Raw genomic sequence first — 15,162 nt, 5'->3', positions numbered from 1 at the left:
GGCTATTCCATGGTTGACTGAACTTTAAGCAACTAAGCCAGACTCAGCCTGAAGGTTAACAGAATGGGGCAGTTTAGCTACCTGGGCACGTGAAGGGTATCAATGAGTGAAGGGCTTACTTAGTACAAGTGCATATGCCATTGGGGCAGTCATAGACCTTCAAAACTTCACACTACTGGGAGGATGACCTATATTGCCACCACCTCTTCAAGCAGCCCACAGTGACTGTCACTTTTTTTTCTGCTCTGTAGTTGCTATGGTGACATGAAAAGCATGACTGCCAGCAGGAGCAAATGGGGATGTGGAAGTTGGTCTAAGCCACAAGCACCAACAAAATCCCCAATTCCTCCCTCTCCCACTAGAGCCCAGCAGAAGGCTGATGGGAGAGGCATAACCCAGTGGGGGAAAAACACTTTCTGATGACTGATTTGTTCTTCGTAGGTGTGTTATTTAGGACAATGCGACAATGCTTCTCAGACTTTATTTGCCTATACATCAGCTGGACACCATCCTGTTAAAACACAGATTTGGTTCAATCAGTGTCTGGGGAGGAAACTGAGATTCTGCATTTCTAACAAGCCCCCAGTGCTGCTATGGCTATCCAGCCACGGGTTTGAGTAGCAAGGTTTTTAGGATTTGTTGCATGTATCAGAGTCCCCGAATTGTGGCTTAAACAGGACACAGATTTATTTCTCCTTTATATGACCCTGTTTCTTGAAGTTGCCAGGGGCCCAGACTTTTATTGTGCTGCTGTGCCACATCTGATTTGTTGCCCTCATCTGCACAGTCTAAATTGGGCTTATTTCTATATGTGCAATTTAAGCAGCAGCAACGGGGAAGGATATGACCTTCCTCTAAGGTCCTAATCCAGAAATTCCACATTCCACTTCCATTCCCACTCCTTTGGCTAGAATTTAACTAAATCCTAGCCCCATGGCACATCTAGCCCCAAGGAAGCCTGGAAAATAGTTTTCATTTTGTTGTTTTGAGACAAGGTCTTGCTCTGTCACCCAGGCTGCAGTGCAGTGGCCCGATCTCCGCTCACTGAAACCTCTACCTCCTGGGCTCAAGTGATCCTCCTGCCTCAGCCTCCTGAGTAGCTGGGACTACAGGCATGCACCACTGCGCCAGCTAATTTTTGTTATTTTTGGTAGAGACAGGGTTTTGCCACGTTGGCTAGGCTGGTCTCGGATTCCTGGCCTCAAGCGATCCACCCGCCTTGGCCCCGCGAAGTGCTGGGATTACAGGTGTGAGCTACCATGCCTGGCCTGTTTTGTTTTCTAAAAAGAATCAGGGTCTTGCTGTGTTGCCCAAGCTGGACTGGAACACCTGGACCCAAGTGATCTTCCTGCTTCAGTCTTCACAGTTCCTGGGACTACAGGCAAGGACCACTGCCTGGCTTTTAAAAATACACATTTTATTGTGTTCCAGGTGTCCACTGAAAATTTCATTACCAAGGAAGGAGAGAATGCATATTCGGGAAGGCCAACAGTCTCTGGGGATAAAAGTAGTAACAGTATTATTGAGTACTTACTATCTGCCAGGCACAGTGCCTCAAATGAATCACCTCATTCAATTGTCACACACAATAAACCCATTTGGCAGGTACTATGACTATTCCCATTTACAGTAAAAAAACTGAGGCTTAGGTAAGTAGCTTCCGCACAGTCACACAGCTGGGGCCAAGGCAGGATTCAAACCCAGGCACTCTCACTCCAGAGCCTGGAATCTTAGGAGTGAAGGAAGGACAGCTGATAGTGACAGCAGGTGGGGCTGGGGAACTTTCTACCATCAGGGGTCCCACAGCAGTGGGAGGGGGGTGGATGAGACTGTGGAATGAAACTTTTCAAGATTAACTCTCAGCAAATAATCCCATGAATTTCCACAAGAAAGGCGATGCTTACCTGGAACAGTTTATACGTTTTATGTCCAGAGACACAAGGATGAAGAATGGACATCTGCTATTGGCTTTGTGAGTGAAGGGACTTATTTCCATGATTTCAGCTGTGACTGTCACCCCAGGCTAGGCTAGGCCAGGCTTGAGGGGCAGATGGTTCCTGGCCTGCTGCTCTTCTGCCCCCTTGGCTTCAGCCTTCCCTGTGCCCCAGCGGATACCACCTTGAATACCCGGAGCCCTTGCTTTAAGAGAGCCGCAGCTGGCCAGGATCAGACGGGGCCACTTCTTCGTGTTGCAGTCACAAGTTAGAGGACTTTTGAAAACTGGTTTCCAGGGGCTTGCTCTTTTTTCCCCCCTTCTTTTTTTCATGAAAGGAGCTTTTTGTTAGTACAGCCTTTGTTTGGGGATTCAGTTGATAAAGGGACCATTTTATTGGAATGAATTACTGACGCAAGTGCTGCCAGAAATCTTAGCAAGAGGACAGTACTCTGGCTTTTATTCAACAAGGTGAATGGAAATAACTATTGGGCGTTGGCCTCAAGGGCACTCTGGAGTTTGCTGCCATCAGCAACTTAGAGAGTTTGGTTACTGGTTGAAGTAGAGACCAGGAGAGACAGAGAAAGTATTACAGATATTAAGAAAGAATATGACTTCTTTCTTTATATTAAAAAAACGTCAAACAGTCAGGACTTTGCCAGCCATGAATTATAGAATGAACTCTTCCTGCCTACTATTAAATTACTAAATCTGTACTACTAAGAATGAGGTCCCTGTGACAATTTCGGCTCATCTTTCTGAACCCTTAAAAAAGTCAATCCTCTTTGTCAAGCCAACTGACTGCTAGTGAGAAAAAATTAAACAGCCACAAGTAAACCAAGTTCTTTCAGACTTTGTGAGACTCACCCAGATATGGCATATTTAAAAACAGACTTTAAATACTCTTTTTCAGATTGCTCAAGGGACTTCATGGAAAGACATGAAAATATTAAGCCAAATCTTATACATACTAACTTGTTTTTCTCCCATGTCTGGTCCAAGCGACGCCAACATAAATTCAAGAGGACACATAGGTTGACAGTCTATTTGGGCCCACAACTCTTTTTCTGTTGTTGAGGCATCAAAACTCAGTATATTTAAAGTCTGTTAAATGAGTCAGCATTTCTCAGGAACTCTCTTTTAGAGTATTCTTATTTGCAAACAGTGGCATGGAATGTGGCATTTAAATCAACTGACCCTAAACTTCTCAGAGTTCAAGGAAATCAGTAAGGGCTGATAGTCAACAGCAATTTGGGTAAGAGAAGAGGTACCCCTTGATACTGTTTGAAGGCATCTAACACCAACCAGTTCTAAGTGACTGAACCCCAAGTAGTGTTTAGGAAACAGGAGCCCATGGGCAGAACTGCCAGTGGCCAAATTTAGGGATTATCTCATAGATTGTAGTTCCTACAGAATGGCTCTTCTCTAAAAAGCAAAGTGAACTGTGGCGTCCTGCCACCCTTGCCCTTCAAAAACAACATACACTTGTTTTAAGAAAGGCAGCTCATTGATATGCAGTTTGCTACCATATTTAAGGTATATATGTAAAGGCCTTACATATGTAGGGCCTTTTATATACCAGTTATACTTCAATAAGGTGTTTTGTTTTGTTTTGTTTTAAGAAAGGGAAGACAAGTTTTCCAGTCCTAAAAGCAAAGATCCTAAGATCTGGACTCCTTATCTCACAACTAAGATGGAGTGGCATCCTTCTAAAAATACTGTGCTAATTTCAGGCGGTGGCATTACCAAGCAGGGAGAACAGCGCCCCACATGGCTGGTGGAAGGGAAATGTTCAGGACCATTTACAAGTACAAAACTTCCCTGAAGCGCTTCTTTAAGTTCACTCCACCCCCGCCATTATTCATTTACACAGATTTTGTACACTTTTTTTGGTTTGGTTGAGGCAAGGTCTTGCTCTATCACCAGGCTGGAGTACAATGGCACGATCATAACTCACTGCAGCCTCGAACTCCTGGGCCCAAGTGATCCTTCCACCTCAGCCTCCCAAGTAGCTGGGACTACAAGTGCATGCTACCATGCCCAGCTAATTTTTAAACTTTTTTGTAGAGATGGGGTATTGCTATGTTGCCCAGGCTGGTCTCAAACTCCCAGGCTCAAGCCATCCTCCTGCCTCAGCCTCTCAAAGTGCTAGGATTATAGGTGTGAGTCACTGCACCTGACCTACACCTTCTATAATTGTAATTAAACACTTCTATTATTTACATAATTAATATTTATCTCTCTACTTTACTAGATAAACCTCCATGTGGCCAGAACTTATTCCAACACTGAATCCCTAGTTCCTTGTATTAGAATGGCACCAAGGTACATCATTAATACTAGTGAATACATTAATGAATGCTGAGACAACTGGAAGATGCATAGAAGAGAATTTGCTGTACTGAAAAGATGCCATTGCTTTTTGTCTGATTATTCAAACTTAAGCTTAAAAAATGTTTAATAAGCTAGCCCCCTACCTCAAGCCTTTGAGGAGGAGAAGGAATGGCCAGGGTGCCAGAGCCAGCATCAATTCCTAACTCAGCTACAGGGGCTGCAGCCTTTTCTATTTGTGAGAATACTTCTCAGAGCATTCACAGGCTCTACTGCAGGCCAAGATTCACCTCCATTGGCCACAGACCAGCACTCCTAGAGTTCAGTTCTGGGGAGGAAAGCAAAGATATGAGTCCATCTTTGCCCATTCTCTGCAAAATCCTTCAAGTTGTGCTTAGAAGTGACAAAAGTCCAGTGTTTAAGTGAGTCCAGTTTTGTAGCGAGAGGACACTGCTTTGTCAGAGTGCCAAACTGTTCTATTCTCTTGAAAAGAGTCCTGTAGGAGGCCTATGAAACATCTGGCAGGGAATTTTTTTGATTTTTCTGAGATTGATTAGATACTGGTCAGTTAAAGAAGGAAATCATTATCTAAAAAGTGTATTCTCCTAGCATTTGTCTGGCTATGACTCCGCCTAGCTGCACGCAAACATAGAAAATACAGCTTGTCACTAAGATAGGGACAGTTAAGAGTTTCCCTACCCAATGAACTACATTTCCTATTATTTTCCCACCAACACCAGAAGAACACTGAAAAGGGCAAGAAATTAAATGATACTTGTGATTCTGTGTTATCTTCCAAATGGTGGTGATATTGGAGGTTTTGTTAATAAGTCATTAAAATTTTTATTTTGTTGTAATAAAATTTATTTTTAGAAAACATGTTCTATTTATTGGCAACCCTATGTTATTGGCAGAAAAAGGTACCATATAATCGGAACTCCAAACTATGTCAAAAAAGCTATTAAGAAATGTGTTATTTCTTGCTACTTATTCTTAAAAAACAAAACCCCTAACAATCCACATACCTCTACTGCATTCCAAGTCTGTAAGAGTATAAAACCTATGACACGAGGTGCTCAGGAGCAGCAGTAGCAGTCAACTATTGTGAGGAGTGCTTACTTGAGGCACTTTAAATTAAAACAGGAAATCAATCAGTATTTTAGCAAATCTAAATTTACAAGTTTGGACTTGATGTATCTGTCTTTAGTGATCTGAGTTAAAGCAATATTGCACCAATTAAGCAAAGTAAATTAAGACCCCTCAAAAAAGCTGATATAGTAAGAAAATGTCAATTTAATCATTTACTTTAGCAGGCAAGCAATTTGTAAACATTCAGTAGCGGCAGCATCCAAGTTACAAACAATTTAAAAATAACCAAGATTAGTGATTATAATTTTTCCTTCCCTTTCCCCAAAAGAAAAAAAAAAGATTTGGAAATGAATGACTTAAAACCCTACAAACGTTGAACATTCAGTTATGTCTTCTATCAGCCTTCTATGCATCCTCTCTGTGTTTTATTTTAAAAGATGTATCTACTCCTAAAATGCATTATCTTGTAATAACTTGTACGTGAGCACTTGCAATCTAGGAAGTTGTTCCTGCACATCGCTGTGCACGTATTCTCTTAGTTTAAATCCCATTTGCAAAGGGAATATTTATGTCTTGATTCAATGCCTCTTTGACTTCGAGTGGCAGGGTGTCAAAAAGGTGATCTTCCACAACAAGCCCGCTTTTCTTGAGCATCCGACACTGGCCCAGCTGGGCTGGCAGGCGGTCCAAGCAGTTCCCCTTCAGCTCCAGCTGAGTGAGCTGGGAGAGCTGACCAACTTTCTCTGGGAGTGAGGTGATGCAGTTTTGTCCCAGATTCAAAGTCCTCAACTTTATGCATTTAAACAATTGTTTTGGCAGACTGTCCACTTTGTTCCCAGTGATATGCAAATGCTGCAGGTTCTGAAGCAATCCTATTTCTATTGGAATCATTGAAATGTTGTTGTAGCTTACATCTAAGCATCTGAGTTTCTGTAAACTAAATACTGCCACTGGTAAGGATTCGAGCTTGTTGTTAGAGAAATAAAGTGACTCCAAGTTTTTGACATGGGTAATAGAGGGAGGAATAGTAACAATCTTGTTATGCCATAATTTTAAACAAGTCAGTCGTTTTAAATGCTGGAAACTGATGATTTCCTCAATTGTGCGAATGTTATTTGACTTTAAATCCAGTTCCTGTAAATTAGAGAGGCTGAAAATAGCATGTGGAATTCTCTCTAGTTCACAGTTCTGGAGTTCCAGCTCGGCGACATTCATCATTTTCTTAAGGCTGTTCAGTACCAAGAGTTTAGTGCCGTCATTATGAATGACTAACTTTGTAAGATGTGGAGCCACATCTGTAATGTTGGAGGGAACTTTGGTCAAATTGCTCTTCACGTGGAGAATCTTAAGGTGCCGCAACTCTCGGAGAGATTCAAGTCCTATCATCTTGTTGTTTTCAGAGTTCAAATTGCCTATTAAGTACAACTCTCGAAGGTTTTTGAGCAAATACACCCAGGCAGGAATTTCAGCCACATCGGTGAACTTCACGTGAAGGCATCTCAAGTGATCGCGAAGAAAGCTAAAAGCAGTCTGTTCAACTTTTGCAGGGCAGTGGCAGAGGTGGAGCTCTTGGAGGTTAGTCATTTGAGAAATCTTAGCAGGAATTTTAGCTTCTGGAATTAGTTCAAGCTTTAGCACATCCAGGTCTGTGAGGTCAAAGACAGCATCGGGCACCCCCGATAGCATGAACAGATGCAACTCCTGCTTGTCCTGGGCATTGCGTGAAACGTGCTGCCTGAGTTTTTCAAATGTCCACTCATGGTTCAAACTAATTTCCCTAAGTTTATTTTCACTAACTTCTGACAAGAACACACCAAAACGCTTGGAATATAGCTGGTCATACTGGTCCACCATGTGGAGAAGGAACGCAAAATCGTTTTTGACATCTGGAATGTCACTAAAACTGCTCTCTTCTCTGACTTTTTCGAAAGAATATTCCTTCAAAGGTATCCTGAATAACCAGAAGAGAGTGTAGAGGCAGATAAAGCCATAAACACAAATAATGGATATATAACTGATGAGAAGCTTTTTCAACATGTAAGCCATATTGTGGGTGCACTCAAATACCTCATAACCAGTCAGATGCTCAACTTTGGGCTTGCAGACATGTTCAAAGCTGATTGCGTTGACAAAGTTCGCTGTATAGCAGAGAATAAAAATGAACTTGGCTGTTTTGATAACTGTTTGGACGACATAGAGTTTATAGATCAAGTCACTATCTTCCACATGGGCACGGAACTTCCTCACTTTCTCAAACAGGGCTTTGGCCTGCTCTCCATCCTTTTTATCTAGGATGGTCATGCTGGGAACTTCAATCACAGGTTTCTCAGCTGAAAATTTAAAGCCGGTTTTATTGATCATTGGTGTACTGGCACTGGGGCTCCCTTCATCACTGCTGGTAGACACATGCTTTGGTAGAGTCTGGGCACCTGTTATTCTCTGCTTGTTTTCCTCTGAGTCTTCGCATGCTGTCTCAGACAATGCTTTTGTAGTCCAAGGGGATTCAAAGCACTTTCCTAATATTGAAACAAAATGTTCTACTTTTGAGCATGTTTTGGGATATTTGAACCAAAAGTTGCTACTGACCATGAGAATAATAGTATGTATAAGAGCAAGGTATGGAAAGTACTTAGAATACCACGGAAGGGCCAGATGGTAACACATCTGATTAATAAATACATATTGCTGAAAATCCAAGTTTGTTTTTCGACCTGTTGGATCTTTCTTCTCTTTCTTTGCCTCCTGACTTGGAAGTGCGAAATCTGTGCGAGGATATGTGGCTCTGAGAGGTATGTCAGGTGTCACAGCAGATGTCCCAAAGGAAATGTCATTTGTTGTCCGCCCATCTTGGTCTTGGTTGGTGGCTGCTTCCATCTTCGGGATGTTGGTGGTGACCTCGGCATTTCCTGGTGATGTATGTGCCTTTGAATTTACAGGAGATGGCAATACTGGCAAACAGACCACCTGATCTTTGGTAAGTTGCATGGTTCCTGCAAAGATGGCTACCATTAACATAACAACAGCCAGGTAATCCATAAACACATCCCACCATGGTTTCAGGATTCGGTAAGTTGGCTGAATGTCATTAAGTGATGCAACTTCCGCAAGGGTAAACATTCCTAGAAAACAAGAAGACAAAATACATTATTCTAGAGATGCAAGTGAAAAGAGTAAATGAGAAAAACCCTATGCCTGTTCCAAACTAAAGTTTTCTCATTCAGGTCCTACCTTTTTATCCAATATAAATGTAGTAGAAAATAAACTAAAAGGAGAATATATAGCTTTTCTCTCCTAGTGCAAGGAAGAGGGAAAGAATGAGTAAGAATTGCATTCTAGGTAAGAAATAATGACAGACTGCACCAAGTCCATAGTGGTTACTTAGTGGACCTTGAAGGAGGATATGACAGCAGGATGGCATTTGTTGTGGACTCATTTAAGGTTAAGACTGAAATTTGGAGGTCGAGGAGTGGGATGACTCTTACTTTGTACAAGCCAAAATTGAAGGGTCTGTGTATACCATTAAATACCGTTAAACTCTGGATAGTCTTATGTTCCAGACTTAGATCTAACACTTACTAATGATGTGATTCCTTAAGCCTTGTATTTCCCATCTGTATAACAGGGATGAAAACTTCTAAGGGTTGTTGGAAAGGTTAAATTAGCTAATGATTGTGACACTCTTAGCACACCCTCTGGCCACAACTGTTTGTTAGATGTTTATGTTAGCTCCAATCACTCTGGTGGAAGTGCCCATAAACAGTTGAAATTAAGGGTCTAGCATTTAGGAGGAGTCTTACTATACACACTTGGATTTATCAATATATATAGCTGAAACTCTGGCCTTTGATGCAGTCCTATGGAAAGCATGTGGATTGAGAAGACAGCTCAAGACTCAGGTGGCCATGAAATAATGATGGTGATGTTGAATAAGTCAGCACCAGGAAGACACACGATCTCTACCAAAGCAGGTGACCCGAGCAGCCATGAATGAAGCCCGGTGCCAGGAAAGTTGAAAATGTGGTTATTATTCACTATCAGCTGGTAGCTTTATAGCACTGAAACTAGTTTATACAAATAATAAAGTACGAGGGCAATCATCCTAGAAGTAACCAAGAAAAACGTGTTTATAGTGGCAAGTATTGGGAATGGCTTCTCTAATTATGTACATGAACTGAATGTTTCAAGTTTCAACTTCTTGAAAAACCACATTACCATATGTTGTTTTCTTGGGAGGTTCTTGCGTTTCCATATTCATATTGCTTTGTCTTTTTTAAAGAAATAAACCATGTCATTTCTTTAAAAACTAGCAAAAGACAAAGCAATAAAAACCAAGGCAAGTACCCAAGATTTTTGGGAATGCATCTATTTTTTTAAAATTAAGGATGGAAGATGAATTTTTAATGTTTTATTTTTATTTATTTATGTCGCCCAGGCTAAAGTGCAGTGGTGCGATCTCAGCTCAATGCAACCTCTGCCTCCTTGGTTCAAGCGATTCTCCTGCCTTAGCCTCCCGAGTAGCTGGGACTACAGGCATCTACCACGCCTGGCTAATTTTTGTATTTTCAGTAGAGACAGGGTTTCACCATATTGGCCAGGCTGGTCTCGAACTCCTGATCTTGTGATCTGCCCACCTCAGCCTCCCAAAGTGTTGGGATTACAGGCGTCAGCCACCGTGCCCGGCCAGGAAGATGAATTATCTATTCATAGGTTGTCTGGAATGCTGTGTTGAGGAGGATTTTGAGGCTGATTCTGGTTTCAGTAGGAAACAGTGCTGTGACCAATTGTTCGTGTCTTCCTTGGATGACACAACGAAAAAGGCATTAGTACTTTGATTCTGCTCTGTTTTAAATTAAGTTTCTGAAAGCAGGGACCAGGTCTTATTTATTTATTTTTGTCTAAAAACCTTCCACATACCTAGTACTGCACAGAGCAGGTACATAATATTTCTTAATAAAATACGATGACTACTACAGCAATGATCACATCTGTAGTTAGTTTTGTAAGTGAAATACCTCTTATGTAAGCAGGTAAACATAAGCCTAAGAACTCCAAACATAAAATTGTTAGAAATCACATTCCCAGACTTCAGGGCTTAAGTATGAAATGCCTGGTATCCAGTGTTTGGAAAAAAAAAAAAATTACCAAGGAAGTGAAAAAAAGAAAAATAACCATTTGTACCTTAGTTGGGGAAGTGGGAGATAACATGCCCACTCGAACCCCTTTTATTCTGAGCTCCTGTATCTTGTGTGGGTTTTGCTTTCATGAATGGCTTGGGTAAGCAGGAAGAAAGGCTACTGGAATCATGGTAAGCTAAACTATATGAGAAACAGCTCAACCTCATGTCATTTTGAGCTCTTCAGTTCCTATCTAAAATGCACAAAACACAGCATCAAGCTGCAGGTTATACAGAACGACTCTTACTTCATGTACAGAGACTAGAGAGGACACCTTGCACAGGTTTATTTCTGGCAAAGAACATAACAGTCATACTTGGGGACCATGGCTTTAAAGGGCCATCTGCATGAGTAATAGGAACAATAGATTTTTTTTTTGCATGTAATATTTCCTTCAAATAGGATTTTTCTTTACTTTTTAAATAGAGTCATGAACTGCATAATGGTGTTTTGGTCAACAATGGACTGCATATATGATGGTGGTCCCATAAGATACAAGATGGTGGCTCATGCCTATAATCCCAGCACTTTGGGAGGCCGAGGTGGGTGGATCATTTGAGGCAGGAGTTTGAGACCAGCCTGGCCAATATGGTGAAACCCCATCTCTACTAAAAATACAAAAATTTAGCAGGCATAGTGGTGCACACTTGTAATCCCAGCTACTTGGGAGGCTGAGGCAGAAGAATTGCTTGAAGCCAGGAGGAGGAAGGAGGTTGCAGTGAGACAATATCACGCCATTGCACTCCAGTCTGGGTGACAGAGCAAGATTCCATTTTATAATGAAGTACATAGAAACCTGATACACAGCACTAAACATTGGCATTATAGATCAAGTAGGGCAGCGGTCCTCAATCTTTTTGGCACCACAGACAAGTTTTGTAGAGGGCAATTTTTCCACAAACGGGCGTCGCGGGGAGAGATGGTTTTGGGATGAAATTGTTTCCTCTTGGTTGGATCATCAGGCATTAGATTCTCATAAAGTGTGCACAACCTAGATCCCTCACATGCGGAGCTCACAATAGGGTTCACGCTACTATGAGAATCTAATGCTGCTGCTGATCTGACACAAAGTGGAGCTCAGGCAGTAATGCTCACTCTCCCGCTGCTCACCTACTGCTGTGCAGCCCAGTTCCTAACAGCCCTCGACAGGTACCAGTCTGCAGCCTGGGGACCGGAGACTCCTGAAGTAGGTGAAGGACTGATACTCAGTAATGATGTTGGGAATTTGGTTTTCCATGTGAATACATACATACATGCATATACACACACACATCATCTAGCTTTGTGTAAGTACACTATGGTATTCACGCAACAATGAAATTGCCTAACACCACATTTTTTCAGAAGGTATCCCTATTAAGTGACATGTGACTGTAGCTGTATTTGGTCCTAGGGAGACCAGGATGTCTGGGTTGGCGGATTGAGAGAGAAGTGAATTTTGAAAGTCAGTGTACTGAGGACATTGGTTATTTGTCTTTTACACCATGATTATCACAACTGGTCTTTCTGCTGCCAGTCTTTACCTCCTTTAATCCCTTTTCCATCTTGCCGTGGGTCCCTTGGTAAAAACTCTCCAGGCTCTCTCTGTTCTAGGCCAGTAACTTCTGCCAGTTTCTCTAACAAGCCATTCTTCCCTTGCGTTCAGCCTCTCCAACACTTTGTTTCCTCTGCCTTGATTACTTCCTCCCTACTCCCTTCACCAGGCTATCAGGTTTCTGCAGCCTTTTCCAGAAAGCTTTCCCTGATCCCCTAGTATGGGTGAGGTGCTTCTTCGATGTGTTCTCACAGAACTCTGTACCTTCGCCCATCACAGCTCTTAGCACACTGTATTTACTTGTCTGATCGCCCATTGGATTACCAATTCAATGAAGACATGCACTATGTCCAACTTCCTTCTTTGTCCTATGTATCCAATGCCTGACACATAGTAGGTGCTCAATCAATGAAATGATTTTGAGATCTTGATCATCATCTTCAGCATCCTAAAAATTCCTTGAGAACATTTATTAACATCTGCAGATGGTATGGGGCAGAGGAGCGTGTTATTAAACTGAATTGCTACCACAAAGCAACATTGATCTATGCAAGAATGAACACTCTAAGCCAGGTCTCAGCATAAAAATAAAGAGTTAAAGGACCATACAGCAGAGACATTGTTGGATCCTTGCAACCAGTGTTATTTTGCAGCTGTTGAAGTGTCAATGGTAGTTTTCAAGCACCTTGTACTCAGGACAGGCTTTGATCCCACGAAATAGAAGAGGCTGTCCACCTTCCCAGTGGGAAAAGAAAAGTTCAAAGGTAGTGGCAGTGGGCACAGCAACAGAGTACAGAGTACTGTAACTTCACACGCTGTCAACAGCTCTGGCCCCAGACTCCCTGCAAGAAAGGTAACACTGAAAACAGACAGCGCACAACCACTCCAACCTCAGATGAGCTCCTCTCTTCCAGCACATTGTCTACTCTGCCACCCCCCACCAGAAGTTTTGTGCCCTTGCTATTTTCTCCAGCCCATTTCTCTTTTTTCTTTCTATTGAACTTTTCCTTAATAAGTGCTAGCTCAAGCACTACCTTTTCCTTCAAATTGCTATCATATTGTCTAATAATAATCTGTTTGTAGGCCGGGCATGGTGGCTCACGTCTGTAATCCCAGCACTTTGGGAGGCCGAGGTGAACAGATCACCTGAGGTCAGGAGTTTAACACCAGCCTGGCCAACATGGCAAAACCCCGTCTCTACTAAAAATACAAAAATTAGTGGGGCTTGGTGCCAGGCGCCTATAATCCCAGCTACTCAGGAGGATGAGGCAGGAAGAACTGCTCGAACCCAGGTGGCAGAGGTTGCAGTGAGGCGAGATTGTGCCACGGCACTCCAGCCTGGGCAACAGAGCAAGACTCCGCCTCAAAAACAAAATCTGTTTCTAATCTCGATCTCTTCCACTAGATCTTGAGCTCCTTGTAGGCAGAGAATATGTCTTATTCTCCTTTGTAATCCACCATGCCCTACTCTCACCCTTGAAGAACACAGATGACATTTAGTGATATGATAATGGTGACAGTAATAGTGGCTATCACTTGTCATTTTCCTTCCATGTGGCAAGCACTGTACTAGGAGCTTTACATCTGATACAACTTCCCAGTTTTATACAGAGCACATTCCGGAAAATAAATGTACAAAAGTTTAAGCTGTTGGGGGCTAAGAGAGTGGCTCTATTTCCAAATGTTGTATGAAATTATAAAATCCACCAGAATTCCTAAAATTAAAATGACAGATAATACTAAATGCCGGTGGGGATGCTGGAGCAACTGGAACACAAATACTGCTGGTGAGTGTGTCAATGTTGGGAAACTCTGGGAAATGTTTTAGTATTATCTACTAAAATTGAGCATAAGCACACTCTATGATCCTGCAATTCCACTGCTAGGTATATACCTGTAAGAAACATGGGTATATATGCATCCAAAAACATGTATGAGAATGCTCATAGCAGCACCATTTGTATTAGCTCTAAATTGTAAGCTATCCAAATGCCTATCAACTGTAGAATAAAAAAAAAAAAGATGTGGTATATTTACAAAATAGAATACTAGGCAACAAGAAGAATGAATGATCTGGTTACACAGGTGTGTTCAATTTATAAGATGTGATCTGTACACTCAGGCTTCCATTTCAATAAAATGTTTTTGGTATGTACGCTTTCACTTCAATAAAACGTTTCAGAGGAAATGGTAAAAGAAGTTGCCGCAGAAACAGCTGTCCTAGGAATGCGCTGTGACATGACATTGAGGCTGTGCCTCCGCCCTGCCCCAAGGCACATCCCGGCTGGCTGGGATTACATGCCAGGGAAGCCTGTCTCTTCCTCTGGTGATCTCCCCTCACTATTTATTTCCCCAGCCTGAGAGTAGGTGCCTGCTTTCCCTGGAGTACAAAGGACTGATTCTGCCATAGAAAAGAAGGTGCAGAGGTAGGAACATACGATATCTGAAAGTTCTGGGTGGAAAAAGTTGAGCGTACACAGGTGGAACACAGTGGAACATTGCCTGAATCCTATTTAACCTTCACAACATTACTCTAAGCAGCCAAAGTGTTGTTATTTACCCTTGAGAGGGGAAGAAATAGACTCATAGAAGTTGTAGACATTAAATAATTAGTAGCAGAGTCTGGATTGAAAATCCCACCTAAGGCTAAAGCACATGTTCTTCCTACCAGATTACCTTTTCTTCTTTATTTCTCATGTTTGCAGTGCTTTTCGGTTTGCAAGCTACTTTCCTATACAAGATCTCTATTTATTTTCATAATAACCCAGTGGTCTAGGCATTACTACTGCCCAACAGTATGAGGAAACTTGAGGCTCAAAAAGCTTAAATGACCTCTCTGAGCTAATTAAATGAGAGAGCTAATAGAATCTTTCATCTCTAAATATTTTTCTCTACCACGGATCATCCAATGGCTGTGTTATTGGCTAAGGGTTGGTTATTGAAGGAGGAAACTCCTCACTGTTGTCCTTGGCTTAAAGGTGACAAAGCAATGAAATTATGTAATCACCACCATCCCTTCCTGACATTCACTAGGAATTCAAGAAAGCCACCAGCCCTGTGCCTAGCACCATGGAGGAGAATGCAGAGATGATCTAATATAG

The 15,162-nt window shown here is 42.0% G+C and overlaps 1 protein-coding gene across 6 annotated transcripts in view; it reads right to left on the bottom strand.

Annotated features, from left to right (window-relative positions):
- LRRC8D (leucine rich repeat containing 8 VRAC subunit D) overlaps window positions 1-15,162 on the bottom strand; it is a 170,398-nt gene that overhangs the window by 46,983 nt on the left and 108,253 nt on the right. For 5 of the 6 annotated variants that reach the window (XM_003892166.5, XM_009212484.4, XM_017944462.3 and 2 more), the window contains exon 3: window positions 5,538-8,472. The exons of the other annotated variant lie outside the window; for it this stretch is intronic. In XM_003892166.5, coding sequence (XP_003892215.1) covers window positions 5,894-8,470 — 2,577 coding nt within the window. In that variant the 5' untranslated portion in view covers window positions 8,471-8,472 and the 3' untranslated portion in view covers window positions 5,538-5,893. Of the gene's footprint in view, window positions 1-5,537; window positions 8,473-15,162 lie in introns of those variants that run through there. 6 annotated transcript variants of the gene reach the window in all.

This window comes from Papio anubis, chromosome 1 (genome assembly GCF_008728515.1).
Source record: "Papio anubis isolate 15944 chromosome 1, Panubis1.0, whole genome shotgun sequence".
In the NCBI taxonomy this organism is placed as follows: domain Eukaryota; kingdom Metazoa; phylum Chordata; class Mammalia; order Primates; family Cercopithecidae; genus Papio; species Papio anubis.
Note: the sequence above shows the minus strand (reverse complement) of the source record. Positions and strands in the feature narration are given on the sequence as shown.